At 46.9% G+C, this 16,820-nt stretch overlaps 1 protein-coding gene and 1 non-coding gene across 2 annotated transcripts in view; both read left to right on the top strand.

Moving 5' to 3' along the window:
• The window catches only part of LOC133375186 (uncharacterized), a 48,229-nt gene that overhangs the window by 23,437 nt on the left and 7,972 nt on the right, over positions 1–16,820 (top strand). The window contains exon 3 of the mRNA XM_061606762.1: positions 4,027–4,149. Coding sequence (XP_061462746.1) covers positions 4,027–4,149 — 123 coding nt within the window. The remainder of the gene's footprint in view (positions 1–4,026; positions 4,150–16,820) is intronic.
• On the top strand, positions 8,988–9,178 carry LOC133375252 (U2 spliceosomal RNA). The gene has a single exon (XR_009760110.1). It is a non-coding gene; the product is annotated as a U2 spliceosomal RNA (small nuclear RNA).

Below are 16,820 nucleotides of genomic sequence, written 5' to 3'. Positions count from 1 at the left end.
GCTGTTTTATTTTCAATACCTTTCCTAATTATCGCTAGCATGGAATTTGCCTTTTTCACAGCTGCCGCACACTGGGTCGACATTTTCATCGTGCTGTCCACTACAACCCCGAGGTCTCTCTCCTGGTCGGTCACCGCCAGTTCAGACCCCATGAGCGTATATGTGAAATTCAGATTTTTTGCTCCAATATGCATAATTTTACACTTGTTTATATTGAATTGCATTTGCCATTTTTCCGCCCATTCACTCAGTTTGGAGAGGTCTTTTGGGAGCTCTTCGCAATCCCTTTTTGTTTTAACAACCCTGAACAATTTAGTGTCGTCAGCAAACTTGGCCACTTCACTGCTCACTCCTAACTCTAGGTCATTAATGAACAAGTTGAAAAGTACAGGTCCCAATACCGATCCTTGAGGGACTCCACTTTCTACAGCCCTCCATTGGGAGAACTGTCCGTTTATTCCTACTCTCTGCTTTCTGCTTCTTAACCAATTCCTTATCCACAAGAGGACCTCTCCTCTTATTCCATGACTGCTAAGCTTCCTCAGAAGCCTTTGGTGAGGTACCTTGTCAAACGCTTTTTGAAAGTCTAAGTACACTATGTCCACTGGATCACCTCTATCTATATGCTTGTTGACACTCTCAAAGAATTCTAATAGGTTACTGAGACAGGACTTTCCCTTGCAGAAGCCATGCTGGCTCTGCTTCAGCAAGGCTTGTTCTTCTATGTGTTTAGTTAATCTAGCTTTAATAATACTTTCTACCAGTTTTCCAGGGACAGAAGTTAAGCTAACTGGCCTGTAATTTCCGGGATCCCCTCTGGATCCCTTTTTGAAGATTGGCGTTACATTTGCCACTTTCCAGTCCTCAGGCACGGAGGAGGACCTGAGGGACAAGTTACATATTTTAGTTAGCAGATCAGCAATTTCACCTTTGAGTTCTTTGAGAACTCTCGGGTGGATGCCATCCGGGCCCGGTGATTTGTCAGTTTTTATATTGTCCATTAAGCTTAGAACTTCCTCTCTCATTACCACTATTTGTCTCAGTTCCTCAGAATCCCTTCCTGCAAATGTTAGTTCAGGTTCAGGGATCTGCCCTATATCTTCCACTGTGAAGACAGATGCAAAGAATTCATTTAGCTTCTCTGCAATCTCCTTATCGTTCTTTAGTACACCTTTGACTCCCTTATCATCCAAGGGTCCAATCGTCTCCCTAGATGGTCTCCTGCTTTGAATGTATTTATAGAATTTTTTGTTGTTGGTTTTTATGTTCTTAGCAATGTGCTCCTCAAATTCTTTTTTAGCATCCCTTATTGTCTTCTTGCATTTCTTTTGCCAGAGTTTGTGTTCTTTTTTATTTTCTTCATTCGGACAAGACTTCCATTTTCTGAAGGAAGACTTTTTGCCTCTAAGAGCTTCCTTGACTTTGCTCGTTAACCATGCTGGCATCTTCTTGGCCCTGGCGGTACCTTTTCTGGTCTGCGGTATGCAGTTGAGCTTCTAATATAGTGTTTTTAAACAACTTCCAAGCATTTTCGAGTGATGTGACCCTCTGGACTTTGTTTTTCAGCTTTCTTTTTACCAATCCCCTCATTTTTGTGAAGTTTCCTCTTTTGAAGTCAAATGTGACCGTGTTGGATTTTCTTGGCAATTGGCCAGTTACATGTATGTTTAATTTAATAGCACTGTGGTCACTGCTCCCAATCGGTTCAGCAACACTTACATCTCGCACCAGGTCCCGGTCCCCACTGAGGATGAAGTCCAGGGTTGCCGTCCCTCTGGTCGGTTCCACTGGAGAGCCCACAACCTCCCTAGGTGATTGGCTCCATTGTCGTACTGCTCTAGTACATGCATAGTATACATGCATGCATAAATGGGTATGGAATTTAAAAAAGAGGGTGTAGAAACTATAAATCCATCTATGCATATTCACTCACTTTTGTATCATTAATTCCATTGGTGTAAGGATGGGGGGAGGACTTGATTCGGTTTGCATTTAAAGGCAAACCTGCCTAATTTGCACTTTCCAAAAGAATATGAGAACCAAAACAGAGCCACCCTTTGAAATCTGCACTTCTTCAAATTTTGCAGTGCAGTTCTCCTCTAGCCAAGAAAGGGGTTACAAAAATTCATCATACAGTTTCATGAGCACATGGGGAAAAAAATCTCAAATTGCTGCAGAAATGTGGAGAGCTGAACTTAAGCTTGGCAAAATGACCAACAGAGAGAAACCAAAATCTAGAGCTCCTCTGCACTATACAATTAAACAACTATTATGCCACTTTGAACAGCCATGGCTTCCCCCAAAGGATCATGGGAACTGTAGTTTGTTAAGGCTGCTGCGAGTGGTTCCCCTCACAAAGCTACAATTCCCAGAGTGGTTTAACCATCAATCCTCTTCCCAGGAAACTCTGGGAATTATAACTCTGTGAGGAGAACAGGGGTCTCCTCACAACTCTTAGCAAACCTGGCATATATAATAGTGCTTTAAATGTATAGTGCGGATGGGCCCTGAGAGATTCAGTGCCCAGAAGCTAAATCCTTACTGGTTAGAACATTTCAGACGGCTAGCACCTGATTTCCCCCCTAGTTCATTAATCTTTCCTGAAGAAGAAGAAGAAGAATAGCTTTCTGTTTGAGCTGAGCCCCTGGGCAACAAGAATGATCAGGGGACTGGAAACAAAGCCCTCTGAGGAGAGACTAAAAGAAATGGTTATGTTTAGCCTTGAGAAGAGAAGACCGAGGGGAGATATGATAGCACTCTTCAAGTCCTGGAAATATCATCACACAGAGGAGGGCCAGGATCTCTTCTCAATCGTCCCAGAGTGCAGGACATTGGAATAATGGTCTTGAGTTACAGGAAGCCAGATTTTGGCTGAACACCAGGAAAAACCTCCTAATTGTTAGAGCGGTACAACAGTGGAACCCATGACCTAAGAAGATGGTGGGCTCTCCAACACTGGAGGTGTTCAAGAGGCAGCTGGACAGCCACCAGCTCGGGATGCTTTAATTCGATTCCTGCATCAGTCAGGGAACTCGATGGCCTTATAGGCCCCTTCCAACTCTCCTAGAATTCCCTGGTTGAATTGGCTGCTACTTTTTTTTCTTTTTTGGAATGGCAAAAAAGAGAGGCTGTAATCTAACTCCCCAGTCTTCTCTGTCCAAGGATGCAGAATAGCAAACCGGCCTCTGCATACATCTCAGCAGCCGCTGCCAAATGCCCCAGGGGTGTTGAACTCCCAACAGGAATGTGCTGGCAGGTAATGCATGGATATAAATGGGGGGGGGGAGAACTTGGAATGGCTTGGCAAGGCCGAGGAGAGGGCACAGTCTGAAGGGAGTCATAGATTCTGGAGAGGGAGATGCAAACTGATCTCTCTGGAAGAGGACAGAACACACACACACAAAATGCACAGGGCTCTGGAACGCTTTGTTCGTCCCTGGGAGGTTTCATGTCCTTACAGCGAGTTTACATCCCATTTCATCCAGAGGGAAAGGAGATGCCAAAGAATTTCAGGCCAGGCTGGGTGCACGTGTGCAGCACATTGCAATGACCTTAAATTCATCGCTTAAGTCAGTGAGCTCTCAACCTACACTTCATCGTAAAGCTGAGACCAATGCAGACTTGATGGCACGGATGGGGAGCCTGCAGGGCCCTCCAGATGTTGTTTTTTTTTGGACTCCAAGTCCCATCAGCCTCAGCCAGCATGGCCAATGGTCAGGGATTATTGGAGCTGTAGTCCAGTAACATCTGGAAAGCCACAGGGCCCTATACCTCTAATGGCATTGACCAGCAAAACTCTCTCTTCCTGATGCCGTGCTTTGCTTAACATCCAGGACAAGGGTGGGGAACCTTTTTCAGCGTGAGGGCCGCACTCTCTTCAGGGCAGTATTCTGAGGGCCGTGTGCCAGGGGTGGGCAGGGCCAGAGGCAACATGAGCAGAGCAATGAATATCCAAGGTGTTTTTTGTACAGTAGGTTTGTTTCTACACACCCTCACGCGCGCTCTCTCTCTTGATCCTCCTTTCAGACAGGTAAGAGGCATGTTCCAACCAAGCAAAACCACTCCAGGAAGTTGTCTAGCCTGATGAAGAACTCTGGAGAACTCCAACGCTTGCACACATTTCTGTGGGATTTTGGTTGCCTGATAAAGGTATGGTCTTAGATTTAAGAACAGCCAGTCGGACCGTTGGGTGTCACCTATTTATTTGCATCTGTTAATTATTTCAAACATTTGTATCCCAGTTTCCTCTTCCACAAAAAGGAGTTGCTCAAAGCGGCTTATGGTATGAAAGCAAACATAGGGTTGTGATCCATCTAAGCCCTACTCAGAGTGGACTCATTAAAATCAATGGACTTAAGCCAGCCATGCCCATTGCTTTCAATGGGCCTCTTCCAAGTAGGACTTACTTAGAGACAAGCAACAGGAACCCAGATGTGCCCGGCAAAAGATCTGTGGCTTTTCCCACCACTAGATGTGAGGATGACCACGAGTTAAAAGTGCCCCCCCCAAAAAAAAACAGGACCGTTCACTGTCATGGATGAGATGCCCATCGACAGCTACTGCTTAAAGGATCCCCCATATTCAGGGGCAGCGTACCACTGCGTAACCCTGTGCCCTTGCGCAGGTCCCATTCATTCCAACGGCAGGTTCTGCAGGGAGGCCCTACTGATAAAGGGGAGCCTGCAGCCCGCCTGGCCCTAGGAGATGCCGTTGGGGATTGGACCGGGGACCTCTCCCACTGAGCCACGTCGCTTCCCCCATGTTTATCCATGGGAGAGGTGATGCCATTTGGGGCTTGTCCATCTCAAACACCACCATTCTTCCTGCGCCACTTTCTGCTCCCAAATGGCTCTCCCCACAGGTCAGGCCCAGCGGCTCCCCCACCTCCTGAAAATGGGCTCGCCTCGCCACGTGCTTAAGAGCGTGTCCTCCACCCCCCCTTGCTCTCATGTCTCTTGCCCCTGTTCCCCTCTTTGACAACACATGGTTTAATTTTCTTGCCATTGTTATGCTCCTCTTCCCTTACAGACCAACTGGGGTTTTCGACACTTTTCTCTCTCCAACCCCCCCCCCCTTTTCTTTTCCCTTTATTTTGCTGACACAGGATTTTGGGCTCACATCTGGAAGCAATCAGGCCTGCAAATGGAGCTGAGCTCTACCAGAGCAATGTTGTGGGGGGAATGGACAGTTGGCAGTGACTCTTCGAGAAACACCGGCTGGCTTTAGTTGCTATTCCTCCCCCCTCCCCAACACACAAACCAATTTCTCCATTGTTCTTGTAGAAATCAGCAGAAGAAAGTGTGGGGAAACACCCTGAGTTCTGCTCCTTGAGCCATTTCCCCCCTCCCTCTGGTCAACTCAGGGGAGGCCAGATCTCAAGTGGTTCATCCCCAGCTGTGGTGACACGTCTGTCGTATGTCACCCTGGGCTCACGAGGAGAGAGGAGCAACTCTGGTTGATCTCTCTAGATTATCTCTGATGGGCAGCACATACTCTGGGCAGTCCCAGGCTTTGGGGGAGGCGAGAAAGGTGCAATGAGATTGCTAAATGCTTCTGGGATTGAGATGGAGGGAAAGCACAGCTGTTTGGGATCTGGGATGCTGAATGGAGGGGAACGCTGAATTGGAAGGCAAGCTGGCTGGAGCATAATTAGATACTATACTTAACATCAGTGGAGGCTGGTCCGTTAGGGAAAGTGGGGTGCTGCCCACCAGTATTAGTTTCCCTTCAGCCAGCCCCCCATTCCTGGCCTGCCTCCTTAGTGACAAGAAGTCCAGGGGGTGACCCTGCCTATCACCTTCCTCCTCATTAGTTGCCCCTGGAGAATTCAGCAGGGAGGAGGAGGATTAGGACAAAACTAGAATGAGTTGGCTCTGCCTGTCATTGGCTGTGGTTGCCCCTGTCATTGGCTCTGGCTCCACCTACTGTTGGGCTCCCTGCCGTACGCCCCACCAGTCCCAATGGGCACCAGCGACTACTAGTTGGCCTCTTCCTGTTATGTACTCTAATTATACAGCACTGTTACAGCCAACAAATTTGAACACATTTGAAAGGAAAGATTGTGGTTATTAGAACAAGAGTTTCGATTTGTAGAATCTTGTAATGCAAATGGAAATTATGGGCAGATCCACAGCATACATTTAAAGCACATGGCTTCCCCCAAAGACTCCCGGAGACTATGGATTTCCCTTCACAGAGCTACAGATTCCCAGCACCTTTAAGATACTACATTTCCCATGATTCTTTGGAGGGAAGTCATGGGCTTTAAATGTGCACCGGATGTGCTTGAAATGGTGTGGACCTTCCTGTCCCCATGGCTGGATAGGCTGCCTGCTGGAAAACAGCGAAAAGAGGCATGGTGATAGCTGAAGCATGATAGTCTCAAAACTCTCAGAGAATTGAGGCTCGTCAATTCATACTGACGTCTAGCTTCTGTTACAGCAAGGAGTTATATGTGGGGTGGCTTCTGAAAAGTGGAGTTACTGAAGGTTCAGAAACTTCACATGGTTTCCATCTTGGGTTTTGCACCTGCGTTTTTGTTGTGCAGTGTTTTAAGTTGTTTTTAAATTATGTTGATTGTGATCCCAAAGCTGTCCATGGTGGAAAGACGAGAGAGGCACCTTTTAAAAATAAACCAAGTGTTTGGGTAATCTTAGGTTGCTTCCAGACACCCTGTTTATTGAGCATTCGTCCTGATTTGTTCGCAGGGAAATTAGATGACGTTGGCTATTTAATGACCATTCTGATTTTTTTGGCAGGGAGGTCAGGTGACATTGCATCGAAGCAAGTGTCATTTTGCACTTTCCAGTGTTTCCCTGTCACTTCCTTATTGAAAAAAGTCCAGCTGTAAGGGAAGCGGGTTTGTTGTGCAAGATCTCCCAGTCGACTTTAATTGTACAACCTAAATTTGCAGGGATGTGACTGAATCCCACCCCAAACTAGCAACAGTCTGGATGTGCCCTTACAGTTCCATGATTCCTTGGGTTGCAGGTGCAGGTTCCTACCACTAGGGAGGAGCAAAGAGCCGTACAGTGATGCTCCCCTTTCATGTCCCTAGGAGTCATTGTGACTTTGTTTTGTGTAATGCAAAAGACAAGCGGAAGGTTCCAGCTAAGAGTGCCAGCCAGCCATGCCCTTTCCAAGATACTCCATTCCACACTTTTCCACTCCCGCCCCCGCTCCATGCTACGAACGGCAGGAGTTGTCAGTTTTGCTTTTCTCAGTTTTTCATTTTTCCCACCTTAAATTCGGTTCTCCATATTTCTGCAGCAATTTGTGATTTTCTTCAAAAATCCTCATGAAATTTCTCCAGCCTTCTAGTGAGAATTTCTTCTATGAAGCACATGTTTGTAGGCAGCCTTGACTAACATACACATTTTTGCAAGCAATTTTGGTATGTTATTTTCACTCATATATTTATTTTTATGCACATTGTCCCTAGAGAGATGCATTTTTGTAAACGTGGTTTGGCGAACTTCATCACAACATTAGAATAAGCATTTCAAAGGATGGCTGTGTTCCATTGCTCACGTTGTTTCAAAAAGTGCGAATTTGATACATTCAGCTTTAAATGGGAACTGACTCAGATTTCTGCCCCATCCCTAATCCATATCCATGGAGTATGCTAAGCTGTTTTGTGTTTTTACGACTGTTTAAGGGTCCCCCCCTCCACACATCACCAATGTCTTCCTTATGTGTAGATGGGCCATTTCACTTACATGTATTAGCATCTGGATAATGGGTTAGTATGTAAAATAGGCATCATGTTGTCCATTCCATCACCCACTTTCTGGCAGGGCTCCTGTGCCTTTAAGGCGCAACAGGTAGAAATACAACAGGTAAGGCACCCCCTCCCCATCACTTGGGAAACAGGTTAACTAAATGCGCTTGGGCCCAGCCTGAAGACAAGAGAGGTTTAAACACTCTGCAGTGCTTGTTTACCCTGGGAAAGGCTACTCCTGGTGGATTCCTGTCTGTTCGGTATGGATAATTGAGAAACACGATTCAGTTTGCTTGAAATGCAAACTATCAATCTATCAAATTTGCGCTTTCTGAAACTATATGAGAACCGAAACACAGCAATCCTTTGAGATTTGCACTTGTTCGAGTGTTGCAAAGCAGTTCGCCAACCAATGTTTACAAAAATGCATATCTACAAATGTTGCTGAATTGGAGACCTGCATCACAAATTTCAGGTAAGTGCGAATTTCAAAGGGCAGCTACGTTTCAGTTCTCATACCATTTTGGAAAGTGCGAACTTCAAAAATTCAGCTTTAAAAGTGAACTGAATCAAATTTCTCCCTCATCCCTAACTAAGGAGGGGGAAGCTGACGGACATTGCCATCCCCTGGACTGGTTGTAAGTTAAAAGGCAGGCTAGGTGGAGGCTGGCTGAGGGCAAGTTCCTACTGGGCCAGCCTCCACCAAGTTACAAAGGGAATGCAAAACCAGATACCTTTTCTGCGATCATTATGTGCTGAAAATTTCTTTACAGTATTTCATGAGAAACGTTTTTCCTGCGAAACACCCGTTTACTAACAAGCACAAATGCCAATGTAAGCACAAATGTTTGGGTTGCAGATTGGGTTTTTTTTTGTTTTTGCAGGATGCTCTCCAGAGAACAGAAAACTATCAGAGTGAAACTCTGGGGCCCTCTGCTGGCATGCAGAGTTTTAACATGGCACACTGCGCATGCCAGGTAAGTGGGCGTGTTTATGCAAATATCATGCGAATGGCTGTCAGAAGAAGCAGACTGACCGCTGTGAAATTGACGAGGTTGAGAAAACCCCCACTTTTTGAGATTAAACTGTCATAAAGAGGCTGCTGAGCTGCAGTGTGGAAACAGGCACATTATCGGAGTACTTTTTGTGGAATTAGAAACGGTATTGATTCTGATGGCGTGCTGTGCTCTTTGGCGCATGCATGTGCCCTCGTTCAGCCCACAACCCATCGGAAAAGGTGTGCCGGGTGCGTTTCGTACCATCCGGTATCGCTTCTCGGCCTTTTGGCTAAGATCAAGTGTAGTATCTGTTCTTATCAGTTTAATATCTGATATGTCCTCTATTTGAGGACTATATATTAAATGGATTTTTGGAACTGGGAGATGGAATAGGGGCTTGCTCCATCCACTCCACGCATCGACCTGGTATTGCAGTACCTCCAGGAACGGTGCACCTCCCCTCGGGGGAGAATATTGCTGGTACCAAAAATAGATAAAAAGAACTGGACTCTCCCCAGAAGTATGCAGCTCAGCACACCTCTTCCTACTGTCTAGCTAAGCAGCATCTAGACAGTTTTAATCTCAAAAATGTGGGTTTTCTGTACTGTGTTAACTCTCTGCATACTAAACCCCAATGTGCAACCTGAACATTCCTGCTTACATTAACACTGTATCAGCGCCCTTCGGTTGGCCTTGCTGATGGGCAGGTGGGCTTTGATAGCAACCTTTCACTTTTTTTTGCCTTTTGTTCCTAGCTGGCATCACAGGCTGGTGGCTAAACACAGCTGCCAGAAATACTGTATTAGTAGAGATGGTGGCGGTATTAAATTCTGTAACACCGTGTGCCAATTCCTCCTTCCCTCAAAGAAAATAAAAGAAAATTCAGTTCCAAATAACTTAGAATAACTTATTTTCAAACATCAGCAGCCTCTTTATGACAGTTTAATCTCAAAAAGTGTGGGTTTTCTCGACCTCGTCAATTTCACAGCGGTCTGTCTGCTTCTTCTGACAGCCATTCGTATGATATTTGCATAAACACGCCCACTTACCTGGCATGCGCAGTGTGCCATGTTAACTCTCTGCCTTGGCCAGACCCACAGGCCAGGCGCAATGTCCCCTTTTTTTGGGGGGGGGACAAAAAGCCTACTAGAACTTCGCTCAGAGGAGAAGACTAGGGGATACCTTTGCTGCCCCCCAGTAGCGTAGTGGTATATTCAGAAGCACAGGGTCCCTTCATGATAGTCATGCCATGCCTCATCACAGCCACACACCCTTTCCTTTGCTGTCCCTGTTGTCTCATGAGTCCACACTCCATTACAACAGATGCCCCCTAGGAGCCAATCAGCATTAAAGGAAAGGCTGTGTGTTAGCTCCTGAGAAGAGTCTTCTCAATGGCTGACTCACATCCTTTCACTCTGATTGGCTCCAATCGGTACAAAAGGACAAGGGCTCTTCTCAGCGGCTGAACATGCTCCTTTTTCATGGTGATTGGCTTATATATAGGGACCTGGCTGGGACCTTCCTCCCAAAAATGTAACAGGTCTGTGACCCCCTGCAACCCTGGATGACTACACTCCTCCCCCTGGCCAGTTTCAAAGTTTAAGCCAGGATTTCCTAAAGTGGTCAATCTTGACACACACACCCAGGGTCAATGGGACTGGGCAGGGGATAAATAGAGCCCTAGGAGTTGACAGGGGGTCAAAAAGGGGCCCTGGGGTGGAAAAGATGTTTACAAGGTATCATGTGAAATATTTAATTAGGAACACTGAGCCTCAGAAATGGGAATGTCCAGTACAGAGTGCACCTCTCTTGCCAGTGAGGAACTCCTGTGCTTCATAGGATGATTCCAGCAGTGTTCTCAGAGCATGCTGCCTTGCTAATTAAAAATATTATATTCTGGTGCAGGGTGTCTCTCTTCTAAAAAGGATTTTTATATTGCCAAAAGAATAATCTATTTCAAGGTAGGCCTGGTGAGGTACAATCCAATTTATACCCTCAGGCTGTGGCTAAGCCGCTAACCGTTGGGGGATCCTGGGGGCTTAGTGACAAAGTCAGTTAGACTCTGCTGCCTGTTGTGCACTAACCCAAGATGTTACCGAGGGAAGGTGATTAACGGTAACAGAAGGCTGGAAATACGAGGCTAATTCCAACTGATACATTGAGGGCAGCCGCTGGCCCAGACCTTGCACTTTTGGATACAGGCAGGATTAATTGCTATACGATGTATGGTACGGCGCAGAGGCCCATTCAAGGCAAGGCCAGAGCCCTGCGGCAATAGGGCGGCTGGAGAGGAGCTTGCTACAGAAAAGTGTGTTTATTACGGTGGGCTCCTCAAAAGTCCAGACTGTGTGTGAATGATAGCATTGTTCAAGTACTTGAAAAGTTGCCACACAGAGGAGGGACAGGATTTCTTCTTGATCGTCCCAGAGTGCAGGACACAGAATAATGGGCTCAAGTTGCAGGAACCCAGATTTCAGCTGAAAATCAGGAAAAACCTCTTAACTGCTAGAGCAGTACTCAATGGAACCAATGACCTAGGGAGGTGGTGGGCTCTCCAACCCTGGAGGCCTTCAAGAGGGAGCTGGACAGCCATCTGTCGGGGATGCTTTGGTCTGGATTCCTGCACTGAGCAGGGGGTTGGACTTGATGGCCTTATAGGCCCCTTCCAACTCTACGATTCTATGATCACTTTGCCCCCATTTGCACCATACATTTAAAGCAGCAGCATCCCACTTGAAACAGTCATGGCTTCCCTCTCAGAGGGGGGACTGCAGTTTATGAAGGGTGCTGAGGGTTGTTAGGAGACCCCCTATTCCTCTCACAGAAGGTACTCTTCCCAGAGGTGTTTACCAGGGCTTTTTTGGTTATTCGTTTTGGCAAAAAATGAGATGCCGGCACTCCTATCTTGATAAAAGTGTTTGTGGGTGCCATCACAAAATGGCTGCCGTGGGCAGCAAAAAAAGAGGTGACGGTGCCCGGTCCCCGAAAAGCCCTGGGTGTAACAATCAGTTCCCTTTTCCTGGGGAACTCCGGGAGTTGTATCTCAGCAGCGGGAATAGGGGTCTCCTCACAACTTTCGGCACCTTCACAAACGATGATGATGAAATTTATTACCTGCCCTTCACCAGCAGGTTCCAGGGCAGCTCACGGCAATATAAGATACATGATTAAAAACAGTATAAAACAATTTATGTTACAAACAAGATGCAAATTGTGTATTGGGAGAAATTCACACTAAGGTGCTGATGAATTTTCATGAAGACTTTAAAAAAAAATCACAAACAGTTGTGGAAAAGTGGAGAACTGACCTTCAGGTTGGAAAAATGAGAGACCGACTGACTGGAATTATTGACACAGTCGCCTATCACTACCTGAGACTAATGTGCAAGGTATAATAATAATAAATAAATAATAATAAATAGCAGCAGCAGCAGCAAAAATAATAATACACCATACTGCCTCTAATATATATGTGGAACAGTCGCGTAGTGGCAAATTCAGCAGTGCAGGGTCCCTTCATGATAGTCACTCACAGCCACCTTCTCCGACAACAACAGGAGCCAACCTGCCTGAAAGGGGAGAGTGTTAAGCTACTGATAAGAATCTTCTCAGTGGCTGAGTCATCTCCTTTCACTCTGATTGGCTCCAATCAGCAGGAAAGGACAAAAAAGCATGTTAGAAGACTCTTATCAGTAGCTAACATGCTCCCCTTCATGCTGATTGGCTCGTAGGATGCTAGAGACATAAGGACCCTGCTGGGACCCGGCTCGTCCAAACGTAAGAGTTCTAAGACAGCCCCCCCAAGACTCCAACCACTACACCCCTGATGTGGAATGCTAGCATGTTAAGAAGAAAGTGAGGCTATATCCTTTCTGGCCCTCCTGATGTTCCTAGGCAACAGCTTCCAGCATCTATGCTGGCTGGGGCTGAGTGAAGTAGGAATCTAACAACATCTGGTGGGCCCCAGGTTGGCAAAGGCTGTTCCAGCAGAAATGGCATGCTGAGCCTTTTTTAATCCCTTTGAGAAAAAAAGAAGGTGTTAGAACAAGTCTGCATCACTTCTGAGATGATGGGGTGGGGGAAGTGTCACATTTCTGAATGCTTTCCCGTGACTCACAGAAGGAGACGAGGTGAGGCAAGAGCAAAGAAATTCATGCTCCTCTGCTCATTTTGTCAAAGTCTCAGCCAGATCCAGCTGCTCTTGCTGCCGAATCTGGTGACATCTCCTTGCAGACTCATGATTCATTCCCATAATACAAACTTCTTTTGAGTGAGGAGGAGGAGGATCTGTTTCACCCGGTTGCAATTTTCTTTTCAAACATGTGCTGCATTCATTTTAATAATGCACACAGACAATGGCAGTTGACAACAATGGTTTATTATACGCCTGTTTGTTCGTCTTTCGTTTGTTCCCTAACTTGCCCTTTAGGAACACAGGAAACTGCCTTCATACTGAGTCAGGCCATGGGTCCATCTAGCTCAGTATTGTGTACAGTGACTGGCAGCACCTTGCTGGAGTTTCTGGCAGGGGCACATTCCCAGTCATCCTTGGACATGGTGGGGACTCAGCCTAGGACCGTCTGCATGCAAATCAGATGGCCAGCCTCTAGGGAAAATGGCATACATAACTGTGTGTATTAGGACAAAGTCACAGTAAAATCTGATAAATTTTCATGAGGACTTATTTTTTTAAAAATTGCAAACTGATGTGGAAATGTAAAGAACTGACCTTAAGACTGGAGACTTTTTTTGTGGTGGTACCAAAACGATGGAATGTACTCTCTGGGGAAATCTGGAAAAGCGGAAATCGTCTTTCCCCACTTTAGGAGGGCATTCATCATCTGATGATGATGATTTAGATGTGTTAGTTGCTTGTTATCTGAAGGTCTCCAAGCAACTTACAATACTGTTAAAAAATGCATGCAGGCTTTTTGCTTCAAATGGCAGATTTTTTTAAAAAAAATCTGGTTGATTCTGGTGCTGCCTCTGAGCTCTTTTTAGTTTATTCTGAAGTAGCTATGCGTCTCATTCTTTGGTTTTTTTAAAAAAGGTTTACATAGAGATGTCTATTCCAGCAAGGTGAATGCTATTTCTGCTTGTCATTTTCCCCCTTCTGTTCTGCAGGAGGGTGGTATGTGCCGTGTTATATTTATAAATACATCCCATCCTCAGTTTTCACAAACAAATTTCAAACGTTTGAAACGTCCCTGCAAAACTGCTCTGAAAATTGGGGTGTGGTAAGGGAAGTATTGGTTTGAGAGCATTTGTACCCCGCTGTTCAGCCAAAAAGTCTTGCATGCAATCGATTAAAGGAAGACAGCCCCTGCTCACAGGCATAGCATCTCAGTATTGCCTTAGCATCTCAATATTGCCACCCTGGGCTCCTGCTGGGAGTAAGGGGAGGGATATAAATTAAATAATCAATAAATATCACGACATGCAAGGAAAAAGGGACAGGGAGGGAAGAGAAAAAAGCAAACTCAGGCACTGATTATTTAATGGTAGTTCTTATAATGACCAGCTGACACAGAAACAGGTCAGGGGCAGGAAGCGCCTGATGGAGCTGGTCTTTCAGCAGAGCTGCTGGAATGAGAACATGGATGCTAGCCAATCAGTATCTACCCCAGCCAGTTTCTCACTTGCTTCAAGAGTTGAAGAACTGTTTTATTAGCCCCCATCCTGGGAGTTGATACATTTGGAAGGGCCGTAGCTCAGTGGCAGAGCATCTGCTTTGCGTGCAGAAGGCCCTAGGTTGGCATCTCCAGCTAGGGCTGGCAGAGACCCTTGTCTGAAAACCTGGAGAGCCGCTGCCAGTCAGTGTAGACAATACAGAGCTAGGGTTTGTCTCGGCATAAGGCAGCTTCCTATATATATATATAAAACCCATCAGCATCCTCTCCAGCTAAAAGGATCTCAAGGAACAGGTTAGGAAAAGGCCCTCTGTTCGAGAGCTGCTGTCAGCCAGAGCAGACACAATAAGGGATCTTCATCTGAGCAAAGAGACTGATCCCTGGGGTTAACCTGTGGGTGCATCTGATTTCTAGCAAGTCTTCAGAGAAGAGGGGAGAGAGACGGAGGGGAGGGGGGTGATTTAAGCAGCTGAGAGGCTGGCGGCAAAGAGGATTGCTGACACCCAGGGTGGGTGCCAAGCGGCAGCTGTGTTAAATAGCCTTTCCCAGGATCAGAACAGCAAGCAGCTTCCCCCGAAGGAGGAACTGATGAGCCTTAAGAGATTAGGGCGACAAGAGCCACACCGATCAGCCACTTAGTATTCCTGCACTGGGTTAAAGAACACCTGTTTGACCCACTCATTCTTTGCTAAGCTGGCGAGGCGGGCCACGGCTGCCCCCTCCTCAGTTCAGGGAGCTGGGAGGGGGCTCCAGAGGGGTGGAAGATTCAGGGAAGGGTGCCTGATCACCACCTGCCCCTGCCTGGAGCCACACACAGGCCTGCAATCATGTCCATCTGCAGCTTGGATCCTCCGTGCCTCATACATGCCTCAGCACAGGAGGATGTAGGGAGGCATTCCCTGACGCAGGCAAGGTTCCAGGTGCCCATGGTGGGTGAGGCCAGAGGCAAACGTTCCCGTCCAGCTGGACCCGTTCCAGCCAGGCGAAAGCCCTCTGGGAAGCTGGGGGGCATGGCTTGGGGAGAATCCTGAGGGACACATAAAGAGGGCTGGGGGGCCATGCTTGCTTCCCCGTCCCTACATTTGTGGATGGGCCGATGTCACATCTGAAGTCTGCTTTTCATCACACCTTGAAGCAGGGAGCGGGGAAGGCCATAAAAAAAAGGTGACCTGGTTTTGCCTGGGCTGCCAACCCATACCAGACACCATCACAGTTTGGCACCATTTTCAGTACAGATTGCTTGCTCCCGTGTCACCAGCTCCTGTGATGCAAATTTTGGCCCACCTTTCTATTATGCATAACACACTCTGGGGCAGGGAACCCTTTTCAGCCTGAGGGCTGCATTTCCTCCCGGGGCCACCTTCCAAGGGCCACATGCTACTGGTGGGTGCCGCGAAAGGCAAAAGTGGGAGGAGCAAGAAATGCAAATTTGACTTTTGTCCAGTAGGCTGGGTTCCACCACCACCCCGTCATCCATTCAGACAAGCAAGAGGAATGATCAGAGTTTTAGGACACATTCCAGCCAGGTAAAGACACATGGGGTTCAAAGCAGGGCCACTGAGGGGTGTGGCCTGGGGAGAGTTCCGGGGGCCAGACAGAGAGGCCTGGAGGGCCGCATTAATTCCCCGGGCCCGGGTTTCCCCACTCCTGATATTAATAGCAAACTCATTCTCCGAGCGTGAGTCCTCTACGTAGCCAAAGTGGCACCTGCCACACCTAAGAGTGAGGTGTACGAAGGAGGCTTGAGAGAACCCAAAAGCCTGCAGAAGTAAAAGGAATATATCGAAAAAATTAAAAGGGAGAGAACCTCAAAATAGCTCAGTGAGGTGCAGATATTCTCAGTGGGGCATGGAATGATCGTTGGGGGCAAACGGATGGGGGTGGATGGAATGGCATATCCTCAAAAAGAAGGTTGCTGGCTGGTTGGCTGGAACTCTGAACAAGGCACACTCTACACTGCAACATTTTGTTGCAGGTGCCACTTGTATTCCCTCCCCCCCCCCAATTGCAAAAGCAATGTCAACGTGATTTATATAGCGGCTTTATTTGTTCTGACCCCATCAAAATCTCATGCTGAATTTGTTTCTGATCACACTGTACAGATTTAGCGTGTTTTCAGCCCAGGATTGGCTGATCTGCAGCCCATCTGTTTTGCTGTAGCGTATTCTTACAGCTAAAACAATCAGTCAGGAATGGAATGGAACCATCTGCAAGGTCCACCCAAATGGCAGCTCTGGTTCTGGTTGGGCAAACTGCGTTTGGTTCAACCCTGACCGGCCACCAAAGCCTAAGCGAGCCGCCAGGCATATGCAGCTGCAGACGTTACCCCTTCACCCTAGAGTTGTTTGCATTTTGATGTCAGGTGATGCGATGCAGGGAAACAGACAAGACAAAATCCATACATTGTCCCCCCCCCCCGAAAGGGCTTTTAAAGAGTTTCCCGGTAAATGGATTTGGAAGAGAGTTGTTGTT

This window comes from Rhineura floridana, chromosome 22, assembly GCF_030035675.1.
Source record: "Rhineura floridana isolate rRhiFlo1 chromosome 22, rRhiFlo1.hap2, whole genome shotgun sequence".
Lineage (NCBI taxonomy): Eukaryota > Metazoa > Chordata > Lepidosauria > Squamata > Rhineuridae > Rhineura > Rhineura floridana.
This window is presented reverse-complemented; position numbering and strand designations above follow the sequence as displayed.